The sequence below is a fragment of the Scyliorhinus canicula genome, chromosome 17 (genome assembly GCF_902713615.1).
Source record: "Scyliorhinus canicula chromosome 17, sScyCan1.1, whole genome shotgun sequence".
NCBI lineage: Eukaryota > Metazoa > Chordata > Chondrichthyes > Carcharhiniformes > Scyliorhinidae > Scyliorhinus > Scyliorhinus canicula.
Window position 1 is genome coordinate 56,854,963 of NC_052162.1, and position 19,109 is coordinate 56,874,071.

At 44.4% G+C, this 19,109-nt stretch overlaps 1 protein-coding gene across 1 annotated transcript in view; it reads left to right on the top strand.

Annotated features, from left to right (window-relative positions):
• The first annotated feature begins 839 nt into the window (after window positions 1–839).
• Window positions 840–19,109, top strand: part of LOC119951393 (BCL-6 corepressor-like protein 1) — a 153,321-nt gene continuing 135,051 nt past the window's right edge. Inside the window, 2 exon segments of the mRNA XM_038774530.1 lie at window positions 840–954; window positions 16,342–16,475. Coding sequence (XP_038630458.1) covers window positions 949–954; window positions 16,342–16,475 — 140 coding nt within the window. The 5' untranslated portion in view covers window positions 840–948.

The window sequence follows — 19,109 nt, forward strand, 5'->3', positions numbered from 1 at the left end:
GAATAAACATTGTTTTGCTTTGCCATTTCTGTTGTACCACACCTGTAGTGGGCTGTGTGCGCCCCATACCACAATCTATTAAGCTGTGGATCAGGTGAACTCCATGTTATACTTTGGGGTTCTCTAAACCCTAACCCATAACAAGGGGTTTCGTCTTTTAATATTGGGGAATATTGCTTGTAATTTTTTTCAATGGATGTGTTTTTAAAAATTTCATAAAAGTTGTATTAAAGACTGAATGCCTTTACTTTAACCAATATCGCACGTCGAATTCGAACTGGGGAATGACGGATTCTGGGTATTGTAGTTGCTCAGGTTCTTCTGGTCTCCCGCTATGCGGAGCAAAACGTTGTCCAGCGGACTACAACGCCCAGAATGCGTTTCGCTCATGGCGACATGCGCGCTGCGTTCCCGCCACCCGTGCTTGAGCCGGCCCGAGGCGCGCGTTGTGTTTGGTGATAACATCCGCACGGAGGCAACCTTGAGTGCGGTTCAGTTCTGTACCTTGCGCTATAACATGCCGGCTTCTGTGCTGTTCCTTCTAACCGAGCGAAGTAAGAGTCGCGGAATCACCAGCCCCATGCTACCACTACCACTGGACGTCGTGTGCTGTCGGATCCGTTGCGGCTGTCGGCTCGAGCACTGCACCTCGTGCGGCGCCTCCATGCGTTGCCTGGGCGGGGCCTGACTATAGCCACGCTGATTGGCCGACGCGCAGAGTTTGTTGATGTTGGCTCGGGCGCACAGGGCCATTTAAACAGACGCCTTGATCGCTGGCTGCTGGAGCCGAGCCCGTAATGGCGGCGATCGCTGGAGCAGCGGGTACTAGCTAGGTGTTAATGCGTGCACGCCGTAGATTGGCTACTTCAGTGCTGACAAAGGAAGGTTGCAAGTGATTCCCCCCCTCTCCCTTTAAAGCGAGGGAGCGTCTAGTATGTATGTATCTTCATGAAGGTAAGAAACGATGGCTTCTGTAGCATGGTCACCTCGATGGGTCGGCTGAATGGCCTCCTGTGCCATATTATTCTAGGCTTCTGCCGATTAACCCAGTGATTCTGGGCAGCAAACCGCTTATTGATCAACCAACTCAGTAACCAAACACGTTCGGGTTCTCTGGTTTTAGGTGGGAGGTGGTTAACGTTTTGAGCAACTAGAGGAGAAACTTTAGAGTCCCCAGATGTTTTCACCAGAATTAGGAAAATGCGCTTGGGCGGTGATCCAAACGTTACTTGGCTTTGTTGACCATAGAACCAGCTGATGTGCCTAAAGTGACAGGGCAACGCAATGCAAAGATTCCAACAAAACAGGCAACGTTTTTTTAATGAAGCTTGATTTAATTGTTACCTCCAATTAGAATTTTACAAAACAAAAGAAATAAAACAACTTGTAGTATATTTCACATCTTTAGGAAGTTCCAAATAATATCCCTGACAATGGATCTTACATTTTATACAGCACCTTTGGTGACCTCCAGTTGTCCCAAGGCACTTCAAAGTCAATGGAGTACTTTGTGAAGTGTAGTCACTGCTGTAATATAGGGACAGTTTGAAACTGCAGTAAGTTCCCAGAAACTGCAATGTGGCGATTACCAGATCATTCAAAGTATATATCTTTTTGCGTTTGCTTTACATCATTAAAAAAATTGTGACAAAGTTGTGAGAGAAAGTAGATTTTTTTTGAATAATAATTTGGGTCTACCTAGCAAAGCTCTTAAAATATGCAGTTAATATGTGGGGTAAAAGTTAACAAATCAGAATTGCACATCACAAACTACGAGAGATGGTGCTGCTGAGATGGGTCGGCCAAAGCATGACGGCAGGGGGTCATTGCTGCTGTCACAAGTTGCCCATATTGGGGCCTTAAAGCAATTGCTATCCACCTTCTTGAAGTTGGCAACTGAACCTTTTCCTACGGTACCCCAGGAAAGTGCTTATAATGCATTGGGTGGCTATCTCAATGAAGTGCCACCAAAATCCTCCTGTCTCCAGGCCTGCCATTACAGGGCTGAGAAAATTCAGCTCATAGTCGCAAGTGCTTTACAGATAAAAAGCAGTTTTGAAAGCAATCTCTGAGCTAATGTTATGTTACAATCCCAGTTAATAATATTGGATAAGTCAGATCCCAGAGCAAAACCTGGCTTGATAGTTTCCAAAATAGAGTTAGAAGCTCGAGGAGAGTCTGCTGATTAATGTTTAATACCAAAAAATATATACTTATTTATCAAGAAAAATGAAAAGGTTGGAAAGATCTAATTACAAACACAAGAGGATGGCTTAAATTCATACCATTTCTTTACTCAGCCATACCTTTTTAAGACATATAAACCAGTGAAGAATTAGTTAAAAGTAAAGTCACCATTGTCCCAAATGACGATGGCTGCTTGTCCCTTTCAGGGAGAGGGCTGACTGTTGATGATTTGACCTAAGGATCACCACACCTCAGGGGCAAGGTTGAGAGGGTGGGCCTTAATGAATAACTTCAGCCAGTTTTGAATTGAACACATGCTGTTGGCCTCACTCTGCATCATGAACCAGCTGTCCAGTCAACTGAGCTGACCGTCTAGGAGTCTATCCAGGCTCCCACGACCAAGACTCACAAAGAACCTAAATGAAACTGAAACCATTCTACTTTTCATAGATCATAGAATTTATAGTGCAGAACAAGGCCATTCGGCCCATCAAGTCTGCACTAACCCTTGGAAAGAGCACCCTACCCAACCCCACACCTCTACCCTATCCCAGTAACCCCACCCAATATTTTTGGACACTTAAGGGCAATTTAGCATGGCTAATCCACCTAACCTGCACATCTTTGGACTGTGGGAGGAAACCGGAGCACCCGGAGGAAACCTGTGCAGACACTGGGAGAATGTGCAGACTTTGCACAAACCGTGACCAAGCTGCAAATTGAACATGGAACCCAGGAGCTGTGAAGCAACTGCGCTAACCACTGTGCTACTGTGCTGCCCACACACACACACACATAAATATTCAGCTTAAAAATATATGTTGCTCATAACACTTGCACCAAAAGCTTTATTTATAATAGTTTGGGGAAATTATAAAGTAAATAAATGAACATAAAATTGTAATGATTTAATTATTCTGAGTGACATAACATGCTTGTCATGCTGTGGTTCATTTTCAGTGTACCAAAAGCTATTGAACAAGGAATGTGTTTTTCACCCAAACCCCAGAGCTATGACTGGCATAGTGGTCAGCACTGCTGCCTCACAGCGGAAGGGACCCGGGTTCAATTCCAACTTTGGGACTGTCTGTTGCCGTTTTCCTTCCGTACAAGATGTGCATGTTAGGTGGATTGGATATTCTAAATTTACCCTTTGTGTCCAAAAGGTTAGATAGGGTTACAGGGATAAGGTGGGGGAGTGGGCCCAGGTAGAGTGTTCTCTCCGAGGGTAACTCTAGACTCAATGGACTGAATGACCTCTAGGCCGAATGGCACTGTTGGGATTCTATGTCTCTAAATACACCAGACAGCAAATAATTATTTCAATGTTAACTTATTTTCTGATGTTGCTGCCTCATTGTTACAAACTTTGTGAAAGTTTAGTTAATTCTGATGATAGCATGCACCCCCTAGTGGTAGCATGTGAAAGAAAATCACTTGTTTTTGGTGCTGAGACACACGATAGGGAGGTCTCCTGTTTGATTCCCTGGTTTGCCCTGATTCATCTCATCTTGCCGCCGCCTGTCCTTCATCCTTTGGCTGCTCCTGCGGGTCCTTCCTGGGCTTGTCCACCAGCCCCTCCTCATCCTCCGACAAGGGCACATGTCCATCCTCTCCATCATGTCGTCCTGCTGCTTTGCCCAGTTGTGGAGAGCTCAGCACACCACCACAAAGTAGGAGACCTCCTCGGGGAGGGGTGTACTGCAGAGCACCACCAGAGCAGTCCGTGCATCTGAAACGCATTTAAAGTAGTACGATGCACCACTCAATGACAGCATAGGTGGAAACATGAGCCTTGTTATATTGGGTCTCTGGCCTCCGCACTGGCATCATCAACCAGGACCTCAGTGGGTATCTATTATCCCCCAAGAGCCAACCTGTCATCCTGGGGTGGTCCTTGAAGATGCCGGGGATCTCGAGACGAAGTGCGCGCAAGGTGACGTGTGCCATCTAGTACCTCCTGGACTTTGGGCATCCCGGCAATGATAGAGAATCCTGCAGCCCGGGCATCTTGATGGACTTGGTCCAGCTCGTATAGTCAACTGCCTAGGCATACAGGGCATCCGTGACTTCACGGATGCATTTGTGGACTGTGGCTTGGGGAAATGCAGCACAAGTCTCCGCTCGAGCCCTTGAATGAACCCATTGCATAAGGGTTCAGGACTTTGGCGACCTTCAGAGCAACTGGGACCACGTGTCCTCCACGGGATGCCAAGTCCACAAGGACATTATACAGGTGCTGCATTGTCTCCTTGTTGAGAAGGAGCCTCCTGCGGCACATGCTGTCCGTCATTTCCTCGAATGACCAACGACGCCTGTATACCTTGGGTCATCGCTGGATTCCTCCTCGGACTGATGGGTGGCTGGGTCTTTAGGGTGTACGGCGGCCCCTGTACATGGGGTGCCGCCTTCGACCTGTGTCGGCGCTGCTGCCTTTTGTGCCTGGCCACCTGGGCTGCCACCAGCACCGCGAGGGCTGCTGCTGCGGGGTCAACAACACCATCCATTGCTGTAAGGAATTGGAGAAAGAGAGAGACCGACAATCAGTCAGGGTCCCCCCACCCATCTCCAGCCACATCAGGAGACCCCATACCCCTGCCGGGAACATTAGGTTCCTTCCCCCGATGGGCACACTCATCCTCTGGTTGCAGGAATATCCCCATTGCTGAAGCCCAGCCAGAGTGTTTGATTGTTGGCCCCTGCCTCTATGGTTCTGACGCCTCCAGTGTTCAAGCAAAGTGTCCAGGCCTCATTAATCTGAAACATGGCACTTGAACCAACGATAATGCACTTGAGTCATATTTTATTGGAAACACAGTCAACATTAACAAAGATTTGAAAATCAGCTACGTAACATTCCACATATCACACTAAACATTAATCAACGAGTAAACATCACCGTTCCATATTGGCACCAATACAAAGCTATATCGGTTCATCTTTACAAAAAAAAACAACCCACAGTGGCACTCCTCGCAGGTTCCCCAACAAGAATGGAGAATAGGCCTGAGGATATTTTCTCATGTTGAGAACTTTGTCGTTGAAATGATATGTTATCAATGTGTTCCTTGTTGGTTGTTCCACGTTGGTTGTTTCACGTATCAATGCCATTCTCCATCCATGAGCTGCAGCTGTGCAGGCCCTCCCACACTGGCATCCACATATTCCACTGGCACTTAAGGTGCAGTTCAACATCCCTGACCTTCTGCGTGTTTGACTCACGGTGATGTGCGAGTTATATATAGCACCAGCAACAAAAGCATCTGCAATCTACCAACTCTTTCCTTCAACATCTACACAGATTGCTCATTTGGATCAATGTCTCACAGGGTCTTCTTACTTTAAACCTGATTGCTTTCTGGACTCGTACGTCCCCCTGAGACCGATGTTCAGGATTAGAACATACAGTGCAGAAGGAGGCCATTTGGCCCATCGAGTCTGCACCGACCCACCTAAGTCCCCACTTCCACCCTATCCCCGTAACCCAATAACCCCTCCTTACCTTTTTGCTCACTAAGGGCAATTTAGCATGGCCAATCCACCTAACCTGCACATCTTTGGACTGTGGGAGGAAACTGGAGCACCCGGAGGAAACCCATGCAGACATGTGGAGAACTTGCAGACTCCACACACAGTGACCCAGCGGGGAATCGAACTTGGGACCCTGGCGCTGTGAAGCCACAGTGCTATCCACTTGTGCTACCGTGCTGCCCACATATTTTTCAGCTATCTTCGGAAAAAGTTGTCCTTTCGGTCTACAAAATAAAGAAGGAAACAGCAGCAGCTCCAGACATTTGCAGCAAAAATGATCTGCAGCACCATTTGAGAATATTTTGTTTATTGAACGGTCAACAGTACCTTTATACCAAGAGATGAAAACCAAGTACTAAACAGTCCATAAATCACACTAACCATTAATCAACAAGGAAAAGTCACCATGCCATACACATGCAAGCACCTTTCCACAGAATATTGATACAAACACAAAGCTACAACAGTTTATTTGTGCAAGAAAATCAAAATGGGGCTGGTTTAGCTCACTCTGCTAAATCGTTGGCTTTTAAAGCAGGCCAGCAGCACGGTTCGATTCCCGTACTAGCCTCCCCGGACAGGCGCCGGAATGTGGCGACTAGGGGCTTTTCACAGTAACGTCATTGAAGCCTACTTGTGACAATAAGCGATTTTCATTTCATTTCATATTTTTTCAAAACACCATCACTCCTCGCAGCCCCTCAACAGAATGTTACGGTGTGGTCGTTTTATGTATCAGTCTCTGTCCATGAGCCTCCGTTGTACCATACGGCCTAATTTAATCAGAACCAAAGGTTAGTATCCACATGTTCCACTGGTGTAAAACAGCCTCAACGTAGTGTGTTTGAATCGTGGTGACGTGCCAGTTTACTCACCATGCGCACAATCACTAGCAACTGCAAAAACATTTCTTCCAACACCTTCATCAAGTTGTTTGTTCTGAGCAGTCCCCCACACCTCTTTCTCTCTCTCTCTTTCTCTCACTCTCCCTCCTGCAGTTCCCAGCAGTGCAAAATCACAACGACCCAGAGCACGCTCGAAGAGGGAAAGAGCTCCCCTTCTCCTTCTTCAGCCCAGGCAGCAGGCCATCTTATCCTCTTTGGGAGGTGGCAGCAAACAAACACACCCCAGGAAACTGCAGCACCAAGCAGGAAATTCGGATAAATCTGCCTCTCTTCCCCGTCTTGCAACTCCCAGCAGAAGAGTCTTCAGTAGTGAAAAGTTGCATCGACTCAGGGCATGGCAGAAGAGAGAAAGAACTCGCCTTCAGCTTTTCCAGCCCAGGCAGCAGGTCATCTTCTCATCCTTACTCCAGGCTACAGAAAAAGAAGGAAGCAGCAGCCTCCAGGCATTTGCAACTATAAGCAGCAAACACAGCCTGCAACACCATGAGAATATTTTGTTTAAATGGAGAACAGTAATAAAGATTTGAAAATTAACTACCTAGCATTCCACATATCACACTAACCATTACATAAACAAGGCAATGTTACCGTTCCATATTCGTATCAATACAAAGCTATATCAGCTCATTTTCACAAAGGTCAATATCCTTAATTTCCAGCATGTTTAACTCACAGTGACGTGCCAGTTACACACAGCACTCACTACACCAGCAACAAAAACATCTGTGAAAGCATTTCTTTTTTTTTTTATAAATTTAGAATATCCAATTCATTTTTTCCAATTAAGGGGCAATTTAACGTGGCCAATCCACCTAACCTGCACATCTTTGGGTTGTGGGGGTGAAACCCACGCAGACACGGGGAGAATGTGCAAACTCCACACAGACAGTGACCCAGGGCCAGGATTCGAACCCGGGTCCTCAGCGCCGTAGGCAGCAATGCTAACCACTGTGCCACCGTGCCGCCCGTGAAAGCATTTCTTCAACAGCGTCATCAAATGGCCCATTTGGATCAATGTCACGAACCAGGTCCTTCAATGTCTACTTGCTTCAAACCGGATTGCATTCTGGACTTGTACATCCCCCTGAGCCTGGTGTTTCAGGACGCAAGTACCTTAGAAACAGTTGTCCTCCTTTCCGACTCCAGAAAAGGAAGGAAACAGCAACAGCAGCCTCCAGGAATTTGCAGTCACCAGCAAGCGGCAAACACAGCCTGCAAATATTTTAGTTTGTTAATCAAAATGCAAAAGACAATACAATGAAGACGCCAATCACTTGGCACCCATGACTATCAAAATACAAAAGAGAGTACAATGAGGACACCAATCACTTGGTGTCCGGAAAAGGGTGCTCCAACACGGAGCATGGCGGAGGTGAAAGAGAAAATCATTCCACCCCACCCAAGAGGGGCGCAGTTCAGTCCAGAACAGGGCAGGCACATTATAAACAAAACCAAATAGAGTAACCACCAAATGAAAATACAAAACAGGCAGAAAGCCAACAAAGACACCAGTCATTCACCAAGGACGAACCAGAACAAATGAACAACGCCACCAACCCCCCCCCCCCCGGCCCCAGCGTCAGACCTACATCGGCGAGAGAGTGATAAGCAACCCGATCAACCGGAAAAGGACACTGACACGAGTCCAGCAAAAGAAGGAGAGAGAACACACTATCCCCTCACCAGCATCGGTAGCATGCACCAAAAGAAAAAACAAAAGAGGCAGGAATATAACTGGCACACCAGCTGCACACCAAAGACAAAATCGAGACAGAAAATAAAAAAATACAATATCGCCACGTCACCGCATGCACCTCCTCAACGTCCCGCAGCTCCAACAGCAGACGTATATCAGTGCAAAGGCGGCCAATGCATGTACAGAAAAGCATATGTGAAGGTCAGTGTATGCATATCGGCGAGAATGTGTGTGAATGACCGTACTTGCCAGTTAGTGTGCCTGCGTGAGAGCGAGCAGCACAGACCACCGGAGAAGGTCTCGCCGACATGGGACACAGTGGAAGAAGGGGAGAGAACACACAATGCCATCTCCAGCACTGGTAAACTGTCGGAATCCAAGCTGTAAAAGCAAGCCGGGCCGCACAGCGCCAGATAAGTGATACACTGCCTACGGTGCAAAAACGACGAGTATTGGAAATAGCTACTCATCACCTCAGCAGCCATTGTGCTAGCTTTCCATAAGAGCGCTAAATGGCGCCCGTTCGACCCCTCGCTGGGGAGCCTTTTAGTCCCTGGGAGGCCATTAGATTGGACTTCCTCTCGTTAAGGAGATGGAGATTGCTCTTAATTGGTGTTTCGCCAAGTCTGGGTGGGATACGGAACCCCCCCCAACCGGATTGGGACGTTTAGATTGTGAACCGATTTGTGCCTGGCACGGATCCCAATTTCTGCCTCCCGGAATTTGACAGGCGCGCCCAGATCCGTGCCGGGTGCAACGTAGCCATTAAATCGCACTTCATACCTTTGTTTTCATAGCGAGGCTGGTTAATTAGTTTGTAGAACTGGGTTATAACAGTTACTGACATTTACTATTCAAAGAAATTACTTGAGCTTAAAGTAAAATAATCACGATCCCGGGGCGGGGGGAGGGGGGGGATAAACTGGTCTGGGATGAAATAGCACCTGAATATGCAAAACAGATAAAAGCAATGAAAATGATGCATTTGGGATTTATTGGGATACTAACAGGCTCAAAGGTTATAGTTATAAAGGTAAACTCAAGAAGTTGGCTTTTCTTTAAACTGAAATTGTGAAGGACTAACGGGGTACCTAATGGATTATGAAGGGTTATGATCAGGGGAATTTCCTTCGATAATTGGGACAAAAATAAAAGGGCACAAATTAAGATTGTCTCTAAATTAAATAAAGGCAAGAGTAGAAATAAATAATTTATATTGGGTGGTTAAAATGTGGAATTCTCTGCCATAAACTGGTGGAAGCAGAGTTCCTAAATTATTTTAAAAGAGAAATAGCTTATTGCATAAGAGCAATATTAAGGATGTGGTTATTGAGCAAGACAGTGATAATAAATTTAGGTGACTTTTGTGCAGAAAAGCATCAGCACTGGCTTTATAGAGCAAAAGGTTTGATCATATGTGTGTTCTGTTTCGCCCAACCAGGCTGTTAATATACGATTCAAAATTTTAAAAGAATGGTCTATGGTATTGAGTTAGACAGTCAAAATGTTCCCAGTATCAATGCCTGGTCTTTGCCGAGTTGGTGTATTTGTCCTCTTCTAAAACTAGGGTGAGAGTTCCCACTATTGATCATAAAACAATGGACATGGGTAATGATAAGATTAGGGTTGACTGTAGTAGCTTCCACAACTGAATTGCTTACCAAACTCGTTATTAAAGCTTAATTATGAAGAACTTGAATAACATTGAGAGTTGGAGATGCCTGTAGGACTGCATATGAATTTAAATCAGCATTTTTAACAGGAGGGAAGAAAATGTAACCGCATTGTGATTTATTATGGCATTAAACAGACGACAGTGAAGCATTTTGGGTCTGGGTGTAGTATAAAGTGATGTCACAAGATTCATTTAATTATTTACCCTAGGCATTTGCCTTCTCCCTGTCAATTTCACTGGATATTTAAACTTACCCGGTAAGCAGCTAGTGCTGTGAATAAAAGGGTGCGTGTCCACCTTCGATCCGACTCTGTTGCTGGACTTCGGCGACATCTCCATTGCCTGGATTTCGCCCGGCCTGAGTTGGAAGGTCGGGCAAGGCCAGCACGGAAGAAATTTTGCAGAGGAAAGTGGACTCCTAGGAGGTTACGGCTCAATACATAAGTTTTTTTTGTAATTGTTTAAATCTGAATTGTTATCAGTAATTGCTCACCAGTGAGGGACCTGTAACCTTCAGTCCTTCACATCAGTCTTAAATAGCTCAATTCTCTTTTCAGACTGAGCTTAAATCTTGAAATGCAACTGGTGGATATAGTGAGGACAAAAATATTATTCACTGTTATGGGCTACTAAAATCTCACTGCTGTATTTGAGAACCATGTGGTAGCTGAAATGCAGTTATCTGAAAGTTCTAATTATTGTACCTAGTCGCTAATACACATTCTGGGACAGTTTTAGAACAGTTTTTTAAAATACTGAAATAATATTTAAGGTGCTACGTATGAAATTGAAGTGTATGGAAATTTTCAGATTTATAATTTGGAAAGTATAAAAAAAAATCTTTGCTCATAAAGGTTGCATTGTAACGAATGATGAAAATGCATAACCATAAATTGTTTCTAATTCTTGAAGGTTTCACAAGAAAAACCTATTGGAGGGTTGTTTCCTCTGTGTATTAGAGCTGACACATTTTGCTAATAATTACCTGTAGTAAATTGTTTTTGGGAGTATTTGTAACTCCCTGACTCAGCATTAACCAAGCACAGCATTTGGTTGCTTCAGATGCCATTTTAGGAATATTTGCATCTGTTTCTACTTTTCCATTAATGCAGTGCAAGTAGTGACACGTTTACAGATATGGTTAGCACTGTTGCCTCTATCCATGTCTGTGTGGGTTTGCTCCGGATGTCCCAGTTTCCTCCCACAGTCTAAAGATGTGCAGATTAGGTGGATTGGCCATGGTAAATTGCCCCTAGGTGGGGTTATGGGGATAGGGTGGGGATTGATCTAGTTGGGAGCTCTTTCAGAGGGTCGGTTCAGACTGGATTGGCCAAATTCCTCCACCACTGTAGGGATTCCATGATCATGCATATGATTACATTGAAGTTTAAAGCTGGAAATGCACTGTAGATTAGCCAGCAAAGAGTGTTATCATTTTGGGTAAATATTCTGGCAGATCCAAAGTAAGTTCTTTACCCTGAATGTTGACCTGTGCCTATGTGTATCCAACATTTATTGTTCTCAAGTCAAGTTTCCTGTGTTTCAGTTTTTCCTTTTAGCACTTGTATGAAGGTTTCAGATTTTTCACTTCCAATTGGTATTGTGCAAGGGACTGTTTAGCTCAATTGGCTAGATGGCGTGCTTGTAGTTAAGAATAATGGCAACAGTATGAGCTTGATTCCCGTTCTGGTGGAGGTAGACTCGGTATTTGCTTCCTCACCCTACCCTGAGAGTAGAAGGAAATGGTGAACCACTGTTGACGAAAACTGCCAAGAAAACAGCTCCGGATGAAGCACAAGCAGACAATACGCTGTGGACCCATTTTTGAACAGAGTACACATGACATATTGTGAATAACGTTTTCAGATTTTTCACTTACAATACATCTCCTATGCACACTTTTTATACTGTTTTCTGCTCATTGAGTGGATGGTCTGGAGCTTGATAAATGCCTCATTGGCAATATAGCAGGTGTTCTGATTACCTTTGTATCTGTGAAAGACCTGCATTGCACCAATCTTTTTGAAATCACAGTTGAAGAACTTTTCCCTTTCGGAATTTCAATCTAATACCGTTAACAGTACATTCAACATGATATTTAAACTACGACCCAAGAATCTTCCAGTGGTACGTTACAAATCACTCCAGAAATACAGGTTACTGTGGCAACATGCATTTTTACATGCATATTGTAGCTTCGTCGTAAGGATATGATGGTAGAGGCTCTGACTTTCTTTCCATCACATGGATGGGCAGGAATCTCTCTTGTTCTAACTGCTTCATATTGGTCTATGTTGGAAGGATTTTCAGGTTGATAGTCTACCTGTTTGACCACGTTATTATGAACTCTCCTTCCTTGGCTTTCAAGTCTTGGATGGAACTTTTAAACCCAGAGCTTCTAATTCAGAGGCAGGGATGCTCCAAATGTGCCACAAAATCTCTCCTCATCTTTTAGTACTCAACATTAATCTATTTAGTGACAAAAGGTGGATAAAGCCTTGTAGGTGAGGCTTATGTATGTATCACTGCAGACTACCTTTTCAAAGGTTTGGTAAAAAAAGCTGGGCTAACACTTTAAACCTCCCGTTTGTTCTTGTGTTTTTGTTTATGTGACTAATTTTTTTTGTATATCCAGGCACTAGTTTTAGCAAATGTGCACTAGTTATGGCAAACTGAACAATCCCAATCCGTTTCATTGGCAGGAGATGTAGTGTGCATCCTTTCCTCCAATAAACCATTTACCAGAATCAGGATAAATTGTTTGATCTGGGCTTTGTTAACTCTGCAGCAAGAGTCTTTCAAAGACATAGGTTTTAATTCATGAGAAATACAAGATGATAACAAAGACAGTGTCATCGAGCCACATAAGAAAGAAATGTTTTTAAAACAATTGAACTGAAACATATATACTCTAAGGTTTGTAATGATATTTTAACTCAAACTACTTCGATAACTAAGTAAAGATTTTACAACAGTGGTTTGCTTTAAAGTAAGGCTTGATGCATCCATAAGGGAAAAATTAATGGTGAGTTATGGGAGCAGGGTAGGAGGATGTAAATAGAGTGAGAGGAGGTTTATGTGGAGTATAAACATTAACATGGCCTAGTCTGACTGAATGGCCTCATTCTGTGCTCTTGATTTGATTTGAAATGATACGATCAACTTTTGGCACCCGCATTTCTAACATGCTAGAAGGTGTCATGATGTTGTTCTATTTTCCAAGTCCAGTCCCAGAAATTGAGTCTCCAAATGGAACATAGACACAGGATAGACCATTTAGCCTCATGTTTGTTCTATCATTCAGTAAAATCTTGGGTGTCTTTGCCCTATAGCTCTTTATCTTTTGCTAACAAAATTCAAAAGTAACAATTGATCTAACATCAATTGATGTTTACAAGAGTTTCAAGCTTCTATCATTTTGTTGAATTGCGTTTAGTTTAATTTAATTTAATTTAATTTATACCGACTTGCAGTGAAAAGTATTGTTCGGTGTACAGTCCAGATAGATCGTCCAATACATGAAAAACATAGGACATTCATAGATACACATATGTAAATACATAGGTACAGGCATTGGGTGAGCATACGAGTGTAGTACTACTCAGTAGAGAAGGTGTATGAAGAGATCAGTTCAAGAGGGACATTCAGGGAGTCTGGTAACAGCAAGGAAGATGCTGGGCTGGATTCTTCCGCCCTGCCCGCCGCAAGAAAGCCACGGGTGAGACACAACAATGGAAAACTCCATTGACTTCGGGTGGGATTCTCCGCGCCATGCGAACGTGGCTGGAGAATCCCAGCCACTGCTTTTGAACCTGTTAGTATGTGTTCTCAGACTTCTGTATCTCCTGCCCGATGGAAGAAGTTGGAAGAGAGCATAACCCAGGTGGGAGGGGTCTTTGATTATGCTGCCTGCTTTCCCAAGGTAGCAGGAGGTGTAGACGGTCAATGGATGGAAGGCGGGTTCGCGTGATGGACTGGGCTGTGTTCATGACTCTCTGTAGCTTCTTACCGTCTTTGGCCGAGCAGTTGCCATACCAACTGTGATGTAGCCAGTTAGGATTCTTTCTATGGTGCATCTGTAAAAATTGGTAAGAGTCAATGTGGACATGCCTAGTTTCTTGAGGGAGTATAGGCGCTGTTGTGCTTTCTTGGTCGTAGCTCGACGTGGGTGGACCAGGATAGATTGTTAGTGACGTGCACACCTAAGAATCTGAAGCTGTCAACTATCTCCACCTCAGCACCATTGATGCAGACAGGGGTGTGTTCGATACTTCGCTTGAAATCAATGACCAGCTCTTTAGTTTTGCTGACATTGAGGGAGAGATTGTTGTCGTTACACCACGCCACTAGGTTCTCGTTCTCCCTCCTGTACTCTCATCGTTGTTCGAGATCTGACCCACTACTGTCGTGTCACCAGCAAACTTGTAAATAGAGTTGGAGCTAAATTTTGCCACGCAGTCGTGTGTGTGTATAGGGAATATAGTAGGGGACTGAGTACGCAGCCTTGCAGGGCCCCGGTTTTGAGGACTATCGTGGAGGTGTTGTTTATCCTTAATGATTGTGGTCTATGGGTCAGGAAGTCGAAGATTCAGTTGCAGAGTGAGGAGCCAAGTCCTAGGTTTTGGAGTTTTGATATGAGCTTGGCTGGGATTATGGTGTTGAAGGCGGAGCTGTAGTCAATGAATAGGAGTCTGACGTAGGAGTCCTAGTTGTTGAGATATCCCAGGGATGAGTGTAGGGCCAAGGAGATGCCGTCCACTGTGGACCGGTATGCGAATTGCAGTGGATCAAGGAATTCTGGTAGTATGGATGTGTCTCATGACTAACCTCTTGAAGCACTTCATAATGATAGATGTCAAGGCCACTGGACTGTAGTGTTGAGGCACGTTGCCTGGTTCTTCTTTGGCTCCGGAATGATGGTGGTCTTCTTGAAGCAGGTGGGAACTTTGGAACGGAGTAGGGAGAGTCTGAAGATGCCCGCGAACACGCCCGCCAGTTGGTCCGCACAGAATCGGAGTGCCCGACCAGGGACTCCAGCAGGACCCGTCTCTTTCCGAAGGTTCACTTTCAAGAAGGCTGAACTGACTTTGGAAGCTGTGACGGTAGATATGGGTGTGTCCAAGGCTGCTGGGGCAGTTGACAGCAATTTGATGGTTTCCTGCTTGAACCGAGCACAGAATGCATTGAGTTCATCGGGGAGGGGTGCACTGCTGCCGGGGATTCTACTTGGCTTTGTTTTGTAGCCCGTCATGTTGTTAAGCCTTGCCACAACCGATGAGAGTCTGTGTCATTAGTCTGTGACTCGAGCTTAGTCTGGGTATTGTCTCTTGGCATCCCTGATGGCTTTGCAGAGTTCATACCAGGATTTCTTGTATAGGTCAGGGTCACCTGTCCTACTCACCTCAGACCTGGTATTCAGTAGGGAGTGAATCTCCCAATTAAGCCATGGTTTCTGGTTGGGGAAAGTAGGTACTATCTTCTTTGGCATGCAATCTTCTGCACACCTGCTGATGAAGTCTGATGGTGGTGGCATACTCTTTTAGTTTGGCCACTGAGTTCTTGAATATGGACCAGTCCACTGATTCCAAGCGGTCGCGTAGGAGTTCATCTGTTGCCTCGGACTAGCATTGCACGACTTCTTTTTGCGTGTACTGTTTTTTAAGTTAATTTTTGAAGCCTCCGGATTAAATTTTTAGACCCAGCCCCCTCTACCAGCCAGAGACTCCCAGCCAGCAGAAATAGTTTCTCCCAATTTGAAAATTTAATTCAAGTAACCCCTTAATATACTTAGTTCCAGGAAATACAACCCTAGTCTGTTTAATCTCATGTCATATATTCACCCTTGGAGTCCAGGAATAATTCTTGTAATTCTCTTTTCTCTCCAAGGCTCGTGTATCCTTGCAGTGGTCTTCATTAGACCAGTACAGTAATTTTAGGTTGTCAGAATTGTAACAGTCAGATTTTGTAGATCTGACAAAAATACCTGCCCTTCAGAACAGTAGTATTGCAGTATTGTACTTCAGGCTTAAAGGCAAGAATGAACAGATGCAGTGTCTCAAATCCAGCTGTTCAAAAACATTACATTTTTAACATGTTCCATGCAACAATTTAAACACAATTTGTCAATGTGATGTGGTACTGGACTAGTTTCCTCATTTTCTACTTTCCTGCCAGTCTATAATCCATGCTCCAGGTGACCCTTGACCCGCCCATGGCCCAAACTGCCTGACTCCAATCCGGCAAAATCTGAAATCCAGCATGGTTTGGCATGGAGGTTACTGGTTTTGGGGCACTATACCTGTATTACAAATACCTTTAGATGTTCATACTTATCCTTTGTCATGCAGATTACGGTAGCGAAGGAGTGCAACTATTGTCATCGATCTTCACCTGTCATGCTTGCCACAGCCTCGCTGTACAACGGCGTTCACGACTGGACAAACTCCGATCGAATCCGGATGTGTGGCATTAAGGAAGATAGGTGAGTGATACTGCGAAGAAACAAATGGAAAGATTCCTGTCTGTAGAAATTTGCTAATCTACTGAATTCCAGGAGAGAAACATGGATGTAAAGATACAGGAAAAGGCCATAGGACCTGAAAAATCCAATCATTTTACCTGATTTCAGTCCAACCTATCTATCCTTTCATCATCGGCATCATTTTTTGTTCTCGAGAAACAAATGAGGGGGAGTTTTATTTAACCTAAAAAGTGAGTGGGTTTGGGAGTGAAGGGCTGAAGTTGACAATTTGGCAGGAAACTGGCTGCAACCTGTTGAATTCCACTTTCAACTGCAGCACATCCACTTGCATATGAGAAATCCTCTCAAGACAGGCAGTTTATCAATTTAAACATGTTACAACGTTGTTAGCAGCTGTTGTATCTGTGATTTTTGAATTTAACTCTGGAGTGGATGTGTTTCACAGGTTGCTGGAATTATAGATGAAAGTTATGTGAGAGGGTAGAAGAATTAAGGGAACTGAACAAATTGCATACAACAAAAATCCAATATGTACACAAGACCTCGCACCTGCTTCTTTACCTAAATTTAAGTTTTTTTTTCACAGGACCTGTTCAGAGGGTGTGCTTTCACTACTTTGGAAGTACCCTCTCAGAGACCAAATTCCTCCTAATCTCTATCTTAAGTGGGCAAATCCTTACTCTGAGATTATGCCCTTTGGTCCTAAACTTTCCCACAAAGGGAAACAACCTCTACATTATATCCCATTCAAATTTTTGCCCACTCACCTGTATTCCTCCATATACTCTTTGTGTCATCCTCACCGCTTGCCTTCCCACCTCTTTTTGTGTCATCTGCAAACTTGTTAATAATACATTCACCTTCCCTCGTCCCAAGTCATTTAATATATATTGTAAATACTTATTGCCCCAACATTGATCTCTGTGGCACTCCACTAGTTACAGGTTTCATCCTGAAAATGCTGCTCTTATCCCAACTCCTGTCTTTTATCAGTTAGCTAATCTTCTATCCATGCTTTCCTTTTGTGCAGTGCCTTATCGAATGGCTTTTGGAAATCCAAGTATATTACACCTATTCGTTCCCTTTATCTATCCTGCTCATTACCACCTCAAAGAATTTATCAGGCATAATTTCCCCATCATGAAGCAATGCTGACTCTGCTTTTCTGTTACATTTTTAATAATGGACTCTTAACATTTTCTTAAAGACAGATGTTAAACTAACTGGCTTATAGTTACCTGTTTTTTTTATCTCCCTCTCCTTTGATTAAGGGCGTTACATTGGCAATTTTCCAATTCTCTGAGACTTTTCCAGAATCTAGGATTCTTGGAAGATTACAATCAGTGCGCCCACTATCTCTGTAGCTACTTCCTTTGACATCCAAGGTTGAAACCCGTCAGGTTTGGGGCTTATCGGCCTTTAGCCGCATTAATTTCCTTAGGCACTTTTTCTCTAGTGATAGTTATTGTATTTATTTCCTCCCCCCATTTTGCTCCTTGAATATTTAGTATTTTTAGAATGCTATTGGTGTCTTCTACCATGAAGACTGATGAGCGAGTGTTCAGCTTTGTGGACCTGGATGACTTTCCTCCGCTTTAGGGAGTTATTTACTCCATGCATGTGGCAATCAAGGTAGATTCTTCATCAACTTCATCCTAACATGCAAGGGTAAGGGCATGGGAGGGGGGAGGGGACATTCAGTTTCTGTGCTGATCCGTGCACCCTTTAAAGATGGTGTCCCAATCTCTGTCGCACCGGCTCAGGCCCCACCCTACCATAGTGATGGCGTAAACCCCGCTCACCAATTTTGTTTTCTCAGTCTCGATCCAGAATGAAAACTGTCTCTGTAGCTGGAGAGTTACAGGTCAGAATCTGACCATATGAAAAAATATGGTAGGATTCCATCTCCAGTCTCATGGTGGTCAGTCGCCCACACTCTCCGACTCCCCCCCTTGGACCGTCTTATAACTATTGCCCAGGGCAACCTTTCACTATTCCATTCTGTTCCTTGACAACCTATCCTGCTCAATCTCCTCCTTCCCTTCAGTATTCTTCTCCCCCTGCCCCCTACCCCACAACTACTTGGGACTAGTTATATAAATACTCTGGCTATAAGAGCAGGATAAAAGCTATGAATCCTGTGGTGAGTAACCGCCTGACTCCCCAAAGCCTGTCCATCATCTACAAGTCAGGAGTATGATGGAATACTTACCACTTGTCTGGGTATTGGAGAGGTACATGGGTTACAGTAGAATGATGGGGTGTAGATTAATTTGTTCTTAATGTGGGACAAAAGTTCGGCACAACATCATGGGCCAAATGGCCTGTTCTGTGCTGTATTTTTCTATGTTCTATGCTGCTAGGGGTGACACGGTAGCACAGTAGTTCAGCGCCAGGGACCTGGGTTTGATTCCCGGCCTGGGTCACTGTCTGTGATCTCACATTCTCCCCGTGTCTGCATGGGTTTCTTCCCGGTGCTTCGATTTCCTCCCACATTCCAACGATGTGCAGTTTTGTGGATTGGCCATGCTAAATTGCCCTTGGTATCCACAAGAAAAAAGGTTGGGTGCGGTTACTGGGTTACGCGGATAGGGTGAACGTATAGGCTTAAGTACGGTGCTTTTTCCAAGGGCA